We start from the raw sequence: 11,574 nt of genomic DNA on the forward strand, positions 1-11,574 counted from the left end.
TTTCTAAAAACACAGGATTGAGCCGAATGGATAATTAAATGAAAGAATCTATTTCCCTGCAGCAGGACAATGAAGATCACTAAGAGAAAATCGGGAGTGCTTAGTTACTGCTGAGACATCAGGGGAGGACAACGGGGCACTCCGGGATAGTTTCCTGCCTGCGGCTGCCCCTGCCTGGTGGGATAAGCGAGAAACATACAGGATGGGGTGTCCTTAACCCCAGTAAGAGGGACGGGTGTCGGGGCGTGACGGGGCCAGGGAGCGGGGACAACTACGCAGCTGTAGGACAGCAGAGACTGTCCGATCCGCGAGGCGATCGCCCAGCCTGGGGAGGGGGCGGGGCGAGGCGAGGCCCGGCCGAGCGCGTCCTGAGGCGTAATTACCCGACTACTGTTGCTGTCTCCATGCTCGCCCCCGCGGCGGCCCCGGCTCCTCCCGGCCCCGGCTCCCCCCGGCGGGGAAGGCAGCCTCTTGCTGCGGCGCGGGGACGGCGAGCGGCGGGAAGCCCCGCGATGGCCGGACGGGGAGCGGTGGCGGCGGGCAGGCGGTGAAGCCGAGGAGCGGAGCCGACCGCGGCCTGGGCCCGGCCCGGCCCCAGAGCGGGAGCTGCGGGACCCCGATGAACCACTGTCCTTGGAGCGGTGGGAGGACGACGGGCCGGAGCGGGAGCTGCCGGAGCGGTACATGGCAGCGGCGCCCGGGCCGGCAAGAGGCCTCGCAGCTCAGTTTCCAGGCGCCGTCCTTCTCGGCCCGCTTGGGCCCCCTGCGTGCGCGTTCGCGACACCACTACCGTCACGCGAGGGGCGGGCTTACACAGCCGAACAAAATGGCGCCGGCAGAACCCCGGTCACATGATCTAAGGCCGGCGGGAGGCGTCGGTGCGTCTCTGTCCTCTCCGTAATCCAGACGCTCTGCATCTCCCTGCTGGCCTCCTGCTCTGCAGGGCCCCCTGCCGGCCGGCTCGCCGGAACTGCAGACCCTACCGCGTGCGGCAGCGGAAGGCGACCCACCAGGCCAGGGGGTTCTGAGGCTGGCGGGCAGGAAGCACTTGTCAAGCCGCAGCGCGGTGAGGCCTACAGCTGCTCCGAGGCAGAGCTGCCCCTCCTCGACCAACGCCGGCTGTCCCCCTGCCCTGCGGGGAGAGGGGAAGGAGACCGCTGGCTTCCCAGCAACCACGAGCGGAGAGGCGGTGGTTTCGTGTTCCCCTCTACTGCTGCAGGAGCAGCAGCACGTGCAGCTAAACCGGTTGACAGGCAGTAAACGTACCCATGCATGGCAGCAAATATATTGCCGCACATGTAATTAACGCTTGGAAGCCCGAGCCCAAAGATAACAGTTGAGGGGAGACTAAAGGGGTTCAAACAAAGCAGTCTGGGGACTGTGAATGCTCCCAGCTACTTGAGGTGGGGTTTTGTAAAAGTCTGGCAAGCATATCTGCTGCCTCAAAGTGTAAGCCAATCACTATCCGACTGGGTCAGGAAGAAACTACCCCTGCTTGTTCAAACTTTTTTTGCAGCTTCTTTGGTACTTCTTATTATCAAGACAGTGTACTGAGAGAGATTGTCCTGATCAGGTATAAAAAGTCACATTTTCCTTATGACAAAGCAGACAAATTAATATTGCAGTGTAAATCACTTTCTAAATCCCTGCCCTTTGTTAGGCGTTGAGATAGGTTATTAGTCTTTTGTTATTCACAGGTTGGGATCTGAAGGATGGTATTTGTAAAGCCCTGCAGCCATACAAAATTTGTACTAGCAGCCAATCCACAAACATGTTCTGCAGATATCAGATATCTCCACATTTGCAGGGCTCCAGGTACTTTATTTGGAAGCCCAGCTCAATTTTTGTCCTTTTCTGGGCTTGTGTTCCCCAGAGCATACTTTAATCAAGCAACTAGGGGTAGCTGTAGAAAGATTTTCAGGCTTATTGTCTTCCTGACATCTTTACAAGACACATGCAGAGGAGACATTTTTACAAGACACTTGCATCTTAATGGCACACTACACCCAACTGCCTCACCTTTAAATTGTTTCTGAATGAGTGCACTGCTATACTAATGCAGGAAACACACTTAAATGTGTAAACCAGTGTTTCCTTTAAGCTCAGTGCTTGGGTGGCCATCCAGAAGAGATTAAAATGCCTGGTTATCTGAACACCCACAGCTGCCAGCGTGTGTTTCTATTGGTAATGTACTTCTTCACATGCCTGAGTGCACATAACAAAATTTATTCTGCATATGGATGGAAAAAATTAGAGGAAACACTGGTGTAAACCATCACAGAATGCATAAAACACATCAGCCTGCATAATCATATGAATTTATTTCTGTTCCTTTTCTCCATTCTATTACATTCTCCAAGTTTGTTACAAATCACTTTTGACTTGTTTTGACTAAATTGCATAGACAATGATCAACATAATGGGCCTCTGAGCTTAACTGAGATGCAGTGTGCAACTACAATGAAACTAATTAAGAATAATAACCTGGTAAATAATTTCCAACTAATTTCCGTAAAGCTCAGAATCTTTCAAATTCAGCAGTGCACTGAGTACTGCTCTGTGACAATGCTATGAAACCACAACAGCAGTTAACATTTATTCGGTGATGAGCTTTCGTGGGACAGACCCACTTCATCATATCAATAGCTTTTCCAGTACAGACTGGCATCTAAAAGTATAGAGGTCCAAAAAATTGCAGTAAAACTGACAAATTAAGTACATAGGACTGAAGGAGTGGGGTGAGGGGTGGGGGATGTTAAGTGTCTTGCCTGAGATAATGACCGGCATCAAAGGAAGGGAAGCAGTCCTTGTAATGCATGAGATAATTGTTGTCTTTGTTCATACTGAGTGTTAATGTGTCAAATTTGAATATGACCGCCAATTCAGAAATTTATCTATGTAATCTTTTTTTAAAGTCTCTTTGTTCTAAGACACACATTCTCAGGTCTTTACCAGAATGGCCCACTCCATTGAAATGCTCACTGACAGGCTTATGTGTATTGAGATTCCTAACGTCTGCTCTGTGTCTATTCATTCTTTGGTGAAGCATTTTCCCAGTTTGTCCAATGCACATTGTAGAGAGGCATTGCTGGCACTGATGGCATATATAATATTGGTCAAAGTACACAAAAATGAGCCTTTGATCTTGCAGCTAACATGGTTAGGTCCAGTGATGGTATCCCCAGAATAAATATGTGGGCAAAGTTGGCAGCGGGGTTTGATGCAAGGAAAAGGTCCAGAATTAGTATTACTGTGGTGTAGTCCGTGATTGCTAAAGAGAATCTTGCTTTGGTAGGAGGTTGTCTATAGGAGAGGACAGGCCTATCACGTAGGGCCTCCCAGAATGTAGCATCATGATCCAGAATAGGTTGTAGGTTTTTAATGATGCATTGCAGGGGTCTGAGCTGCGGACTTCAGGTAATGACAAGTGGTGTTCTGTTATTGATCTTATTGGGCTTATCTTGAAGTAGCTGGTTTCTGGGTATTCATCTGGCCCTGTCAATCTGTTTTTTCACTTCTCAGTGGGTAATTACGTTTTATGAATGCTTGGTGATGGTCTTGAAGTTTTCAGTGTCTGTCAGTAGGATCAGAGCAGATGCAATTGTATTTAAGGGCTTGACTGTAAACGATGGTTTGTGTGGTGTGTGCTGGATGGATGCTGGAGGCATGCAGGTATGTGTAGCAGTTCCTGGGTTTCTGGTAGAGAGTGGTGTCAGTGTGACCATCAGTGATTTGTACTGTGGTGTCCAGGAAATGTATCTCTTGTGTGGAATAGTCAAGGCTGAGACTGATGGTAGGGTGCAGGTTGTTGACATCTCTGTGGAATTCTTCCAGAGTCTCTTTACCATGGGTCTAAATGATAACGATGTTACTGATGCAGCGCAACTAAAGGAAAGGTAACGGAACGAGAGCTTAGGAATCATTGTTCTAAGTTGGCCATAAAAATGTTAGCATACTGTGGGGCCATGCGAGTGCCCATAGCAGTGCCGCTAATCTGGGAGGTATAAGTTGTCTCCAAATTGGAAATAATTGTGGGTGAGAACAAAGTTACGTAGGTCAGCCACCAGATTTGCTGTGGTAACACCAGGGATGGTATTCCTGATTGCTTGTAGTCCATCTTCATGTGGAATATTGGTGTAGAGAGCCTCTATATCCAAGGTGGCAAGGATGGAATTGCCAGGAAGGTTTCCAATGTTTTGTAATTTCCTCAGGAAGTCAGTGGTATCTCAGAGATAGCTACACGTGCTGGTGGTATAGGGTTTGAGGAGGGAGTCTACATAGCTGGATAGTCCAGTAGTAAGGGTGCCAGTACCTGAAATGATAGGGTGTCTGGAGTTTCCAGGTTTGTGGATTTTAGGCAGTAAATAGAATAATTCAGGTCAGGGCTTAGATGGTGTGTCTGAGTGAATTTGGTCTTGAGTAGAGGCAGGGAGTTCCTTAAGTAGATGGTGTAGTTTCTTTTGGAATTCTCAAGTGGGATCTGAGGAAAGAGGTCTGTAAAATGTGGGTTAGAGAGCTGTCTGTCTGCCTCCTGTTCATAGTCTGACCTATTCATGATGACAGCATCCTCTTTGTCAGCCGGCTTGATTATAATGTCCGAGTTATTTCTGAGACTCTGGACAGCATAGTGTTCAGCACAGCTGAGAACATGTTTCATTTGGTGTTGTTTGCATATAATTTCAGTCTGTGCATAGTTGTGGAAGCTTTGTATATAGAATTCTAGACTGTCATTACGACTGTCGGGGAAGTCCACGTAGAATTCTTCTTCTTTTGGTGTTGGTAGGGGGAATCGGGTGAGTCAGACCGCTGTTTATTGGTGTGTTGGAAGTATTCCCTTATACAGAGATGACAAAAGAAAGCCTTGAGGTCACCACAAAATTATATTAGGTTCGTGGAAGCGGTGGGGCAGAAGGACACTGGGATAAGAGAGGCCATTCACCTGGGTTGAGTTTGTAGCTTGAAAGGTTAACAGTATATTATCTGGTGCATTGTATTTGTTGTAATGGTAGTATCCTGAGGCATGAAGTAATTTAGGTAGTTTATTATCCTTTCCTTTCTGTAGGGAGTGGAAGTGTGTATTATAGATTTCTTGTCTAGTGTAGGTAAAGCCCCGCAAGCAGGTCTTGTGTGGATGCTTGATTACTGATGAGAGTTTTAAGTTCAAAGACATCTTTTTTGATCCTCTGCTATACAGGATACTGATCAACTGGTTCCTCAGTTTCTTAGAGTGTGTGTGGCATAGTTTCTCACTATAATCAGTGTAGTACGTTGACTGTAATGGGTTTTTCACTGTCAGTCCCTTGGGTGTGATGTCCATCTTTTTGCATTTGGAAAGAAAGATGATGTCTGTCTGGATCTGAGCTAGTTTTTTTCATATAATTGATGGATCTCCATTTCAAATGGCTAAATGTAGTGCTTTGCATGCTGAATAGTAACGGAGAGATAGCCATGTTAGTCTGTATTCTAACAAAGCAAAACAGCAGAAATGTAGTACTTTAAAGACTAACAAAATGACTATTTGGTGAGGAGCTTTCATGGGACAGACCCACTTCATCAGATCAATAGCATTTCTAGTACAGACTGCCATCTCTAAGTACAAAGGTCCAAAAAAATTGCAATAAAAACTGACAAATCGAGTACATAGTGCTGAAGGAGTGGGGCGAGGGTTGGGGAATGTTAAGTATCTTGCCTGATAATGTAACAGTTACAAATATACTTTATTAAATTTAAAGAAAAACATTTTCTTACCTGAAAGTCAAGAAGAGAGGAGAGCCACAAACTTCAAAAAAGTAAGAACAGACTACAGTGATGGAGAAAAATGCCTTTTTTTAGGTTTCCAGCTACCTGAATATTTGATCTATCCCTTTGCTTTCCTCACACCATCCCTGAATCTTTGTTTTAAAGAAGACAACTTTGTCTCCTTTTTCCTGTAGTCATTTTACTCTCAAGACAATCACCTTACAAAAATTAATGTTAAAAAAACCTAGGAAAGCTTTTTCTTTCAGTTTTTCAGATAATACTCATTACTGTGACATTTAAATGCTGCACAGGAGCCCAAAACACCAATACAGAAGAGCAGTCCTTGTGGTGAAGTCCTCCTAATGATTTCCTATATTGCAGTACATGGCACATGGAAGCTATCCAGGTGCTATTGCTATTATATGTTTGTTCTGAGTACATACAATCATCATCATCATCATCATCAACAACCATGGGCTCAGCACCCACTGGTGTCTGATGCCTCCCTCACTATTTCCTTCCATCTTTCCCTGTCCACTGCAGAGCAGCTTAGTTTCTGTAGATTAGGTCTACACCAATCTACTATATAATCTACCCATCCTCTGTGGGTCTGCCTCTCCTATTTGAATTGTTCATTATGCCGAATACCAGGGTCTTGACTTTTCGTTCATCATTCATTCTGCAGATATGCCTAAATAGCTGTAATTTCTGCAGTAGGTTCTCTTTTGGCTGTATGTTCCTATATAGTTCCTCACTGGTGACCTTCTGCATCCATCCTATTCTCAGGATCTTTCTATGACAACTCCTCGAATACCAATACCTTTCCCTCTGAATCTGTTATCACCCATCTGTCGCACCATACATCATGCTGCTAAATACACACATTTTCAAAATGCTCAGCTTTGTCCCTAAGCTACTTGCTTTCCTTTTCCAGATCTTATCCATCACCTTCAAACTCGCTCTTGCTTTCACTATTCTAGTTGCTAGTTCCTTCTTACAGTCTAGATCATACGTCATGTTGCTCCCCAGATACTACGTTCTCTACATTCTCTAGTTGAATCCTGTCTCCATTGATCTTCTGTTCTGTTTTCTTATTTCCAAATACCATTGTTTTCATTTTATCAGTGTTCATAATCACTCTACACTGCTTTTCTTCCTCATTTAGCACTTGAACCATTCTCGCTAGCTTCTCTTCGTCTTCCCCGATGCTAACTATACCGTCCGCGAATCTCAAGTTGTTACTTCTCATCCTGTGCACTGATAGCCCTTCTACCTCTTCCATGATCTCGTCCATTGTTCTCTCTAGTTGTGTGGTGAAGATGCAATGCCTTGCATAGTGGTATGCTGATCCATTGGCTCCCTAACATAATGATAACACAAATAACAAAAAGTTACAGAAATGCAACTACAAAACAATAAGAATAAAGATTAAAAACCTCTTTCTCCATACAGATGACAGAACTGCTCAATGGCAAATAAAAGGTTGCAGACATTTGAGATTACGTGGGTCTCAAACAGTCCAGAGTAGAAAATTCTCATCTTGAATAAGCATTACAATCCAATATTATGTTGCCCTGTAATCCTCTTGTGCAGCTCTTTACATTTTCAGTTAAGAAACATGTTCTGTTCTGCACTATATTTCCAGCTCTAGAACACACACTTTAACTTCAGTGGGATTTGTGAGTGCTCAGCAGTTCTGAAAATAAGGACATAAGCATCCAGTTCTTCCAGGAGTAGAGCAAAATGTGGGTGCTGAACACGTTACTGGATCAGGCCCTAAGATTTGTCATTTGATTGAAAAAGTTGAGTGGGGTCCTTACCTGCTATGCAGAGGTTTTTGAAAAAGTCCCACCATTTCTGTGCCAGCTTTCACAGGGCAAAGGGACCTCCATTCAGTCTTCTGTGCTAATAATTGGAACCTGGAATTGTCCTTTGGAATGCGGAGGCTCATCTTGTGCAGCGGAACTTTCAACTACCTAACGCTTGAAGAAAGAGGTTTTAGCCAATCAGATGTAGATGGCAGAATTTGTGGAAATAAGGGGTCTTTCTGCTTTTATTTCTCCCACACAGCTAGGCAGAGCTGTATATAAGAAGCCTTGAATTAAGAAACAGAAGGAATAAAGTGGCAGAGGAAAGCACTTTTAGGAAAGAGAAGAGGAGAGAGTAACATGATAGGGAATTAGCCAACAGAATTCGGAGAGAATTTAAAAAGTAGTTAAGAACAGGTTATCAAGAATAGGGCTTGGCTGAGAAGCTGTTAAGTAACAAACCGAAGTTCAAGGAAATGTATACAATCATTGTAAAATTTGTTTTACTTTCATAAGTGTATGAAGAGACCAGCACACAACAAGCCACAGTGTCTCTAATCCCTGGAATATTAATAAAGCACATTTTATTTCTTTCTTCCTAGGTTGAGTTGTGTGTTTGCACCTACATGTACATTCACCCATATAAAGTGCGTTGAAGGTTATCCCATCTCCAGAATTTAACACTGATTTTCCACACAGAGAGCGGAGAGAAATGTGTGTGCTGTGTTTTCAGATCCAGAAGTAAACAGGTCAAGAAAATGTTTACTCGAGTAAAGGGACTTCAAAATACCCTGGGCACTTTGAAGTACCAGTGGGTGAGCCGTAGGTAGATGCAAGCCGTCACTTTGAAGTTTAACACTTCGAAGTTGCTGCGGGGGGGTGTGTGTGTGGAATTTGTGGAATAAAGTGCTGCATATGCACCTCAGCACTTCATTAATAAACACCCAACACCCTACTTACCATGCTCCTTTTGAAGTAGGGAGTGACTGTAGACAAGCCCAGACTGAGCCAGCAAGGGAATGTTCAAACCTCCCCCTCTTGTGACATCACCAAGTTCTAGACAGTTCAACTGATAGTAGAGCCCTGGGTGGGAGAACAAAACTGCAGCCTCAGACTTGTTTTAAGAGCATTTGTGGATGATGGTGGAAATGCTGATATTTCTGGGTTTAAACCTTGTCTGGGCCTGACTCTTCCTGTTCAAATTCAGTATCTACTGTGTTGGGGCAGTCAGAATAAATTTCTAGCCCTACTTTTTTCTCCATCTTTAATGTTAGGATTCTGTGAAAAATATGGGGTTTGTCATTATTTATAAATGGTGTTCCTGCTATTTTATAGATGAATATGGCACAGATTTGTTCTTCTAGTTGTTCAAAGCCTAAATCAGGCTACATGTTGCAAGATGAAAAACAAAGGGAAATAAGTATTTACTAAGGTTCCAACACTGCTCCCACTTAAGTCAATGTGAGTTTTGCAGTTGACTTCAATCAGAGGGTACGGACTTAGGACCAATAACTTCAAATCAATTATGATGCACTCGGAGTGAGGTTTTTTGGCGCTTTTCCTGATTTGCTTTGTTAGTCTTACTTTTGTATATAATTGTGTGAGGGTGTAGACAACACTGACTAGACTAAAGAAGGATCATTGGTCCCTGAAAACTGCTTATTTTTCACTTCAGGGTAAGCTGGTCCAAAAAGAGAGGTCAGGAGAGATGAGTAGGCAGAATTCAGGGCACAACATGGGAAATAGGAATAGACAAGAAGTGCCATAAGGTCTGGATGAAAGAAATCTGGAGAGAGTAGTTCAAGGAACATAATGGAATGCTTTTTTTATGGATATTTAAGAACTTCTCTTGGTGCATTGTAAAGCTCTGAGAAGCTTCCTCATTTGAACTTAAGTAAGGCTTCATAACAGTGAAGAGCTGTAATGTTTTATTCATGGACAGATCGAAGCTTGGACTATCATACTGCTTGAGATTTGTTTTGTATCACATTTCCTCCATTGTACTTCCCTTGATAAGACAGCAGTAAATCCACAGCAGAAGTCCATTTTGCCTTCTACATGGAAGCTTGCTTACTAATTAAAGTCAACATATTTTTTCTTCATACCACAATACAGGCAAGAAAGTACCCACCATACAATGTACCATGGTGTGTATAGTATCAATGGCTGGTGATACATGCATGATAAAGGTACCTTCTGACTTCAAAATGCAGATAAGTGTTACATTTAGGACTGAAACCAGGATACATGTGCAGAAGTATTGGACAAACATATAGATATATCAATAATTGCTCTGTGCAGCCAGGTGGACCAGAATAGAATAGCAAATAAATCTTTCTCTTGCCCTTTAGGGATAATACATTGATATAGGGCTAAGGAGGGCACTAGAGACTCGCTGTCATGGCCTGCCCAGAGCTAGTTCTTTCCTTTTGTCCCTATCTACAGTACAATACTCATGTTCTTTGGGTCCCTCTGAGAGGTAGGACAGGACTTTGGTTTATTCAGTCTATCACTAACTTGAGCTGAAAGCCAATGCTCTGATATTAAAAAGAATAGCACAAGGGAAGAGGGACTGTCTCTTGTGGAGAAAAGGAGAGCAGGTGAAAGTATCTAATGGGAACTTCCTAGAGAAAGCTTGATCCTCTATACAATTTCTTCTCATCTTGCACAGCAATGCAAAAACAATATAAGAGGAGAACAAAGTGCAAAGAGAAAGAAGTCCAGTTACCAAATGGACTCAAGCAGTAGTCTTGGCAGTGAGCAGACCGTCTGAGGCAATCAGTAGTGACCCTGGGGCTTCTATTCTTCGACATCCCCCTAGAGGCTGCAAAATACCTTTGGTGAGTGACAGCTGCTTGCAACTCTCCTTTATCTCCTCCTCTCCCTTTCAAGGACACTAAGATAAGGCACTTTGGCCTCATGGCTTTTATTAATTTCTCTTCTCTTTCGCAGTCCCTCAGCTTGTTTGTTTTGTTTTTCCAGATGGGAATGCTGCTGGCATTTTGTTTCCCCAGCCTCCAAATGATAATGTTGAGATTTACTCTCCCAAGAGTGTGTGTATGTACTGGCAGGGAGTTGGGAAGACACTTGCCATCTGTAGGGCATTGCTTGCTTCTAATTATAGAAATATTACTTTGTACAGACTTGGAAGGGGTAGCACGGCTGGCATTGAATCTAACTCTGGCAAAGCCAGGCGTTAGAGAGGCCTTGGCAAGGATGTATTTTTATAGTTCGGTACTGCAAACAAGTTGCCTTTTTTTCCACCAGCCAGAGCTCTCGTACTACGTGGGTGATGTTAACCCCACCTATCATTCTGTAATAGATGGGTTGTACGTACATGCAACTTCCCCATCCTGCATGGGATATGTTTGACCTGTTTGTGTATGTCAGTTCCATTCCTTGTATGACCTGAGAAAGCTGAGCCTTCAGCTCATCTGCTGAGGGCCTATGCTTTTGTACTTAAAAGTTGAATGGCAGAGGAGTACATGGGAGGTTCCAGAAAATAATCTCTGGAAATGTAAGCCCTAGTCTCATTACGTTAGTAATTAGGATAAATTCCCTGGCTGAGATTATCTTTATGGTTTCTTCTGGCCTTAAAAATCTATGAGTCTGACAACAGGTGACTACATCAACATGACCCTGTAAAGACAGATATTGAGAACCAATTAACATGAGGGAAGCAGGAGCAATGTCAGGGAAAGCTGTTAGGGAACTAATTGGGTTTGGGAAAATTGTCTGACTTCTAGGTGTTTTTTTGGAGGGGAAAGAAATCTGTAGGGTATTATATTTCTGTGTGCACCCAGTGTACTAATTAGGCACATATTTAAAGAACTCAGATTAATTAAACTGCACACATTTTACTTCATAACTCAACCCCCAACTGTGTTTAGTTGCACTTATCTGAATTCCCTCCAATTTGTTATCTTTCTGTGAGGTGTCTAAAGTGGCACATAATATTCCAGAAGCTGTTGCAGTGGAGCTGTTTGGAGTGAGACTGTCAGTTCTCTACCCCAAGATATGACTTTTT

The 11,574-nt window shown here is 43.7% G+C and overlaps 1 protein-coding gene across 2 annotated transcripts in view; it reads right to left on the reverse strand.

Moving 5' to 3' along the window:
- Nucleotides 1–8,850, reverse strand: part of ZNF318 (zinc finger protein 318) — a 47,342-nt gene extending 38,492 nt beyond the window's left edge. The window contains exons 1-2 of one of the 2 annotated variants that reach the window (XM_074989714.1): nucleotides 7,560–8,850; nucleotides 384–7,099 (exon numbers count right to left, since the gene is read on the reverse strand). In XM_074989714.1, coding sequence (XP_074845815.1) covers nucleotides 384–686 — 303 coding nt within the window. In that variant the 5' untranslated portion in view covers nucleotides 687–7,099; nucleotides 7,560–8,850. Of the gene's footprint in view, nucleotides 1–383 lie in introns of both variants that reach the window. The other variant, XM_074989713.1, reaches the window with a different exon arrangement.
- Nucleotides 8,851–11,574: the final 2,724 nt, after the last annotated feature.

Source organism: Carettochelys insculpta, chromosome 3 (genome assembly GCF_033958435.1).
Source record: "Carettochelys insculpta isolate YL-2023 chromosome 3, ASM3395843v1, whole genome shotgun sequence".
Lineage (NCBI taxonomy): Eukaryota > Metazoa > Chordata > Testudines > Carettochelyidae > Carettochelys > Carettochelys insculpta.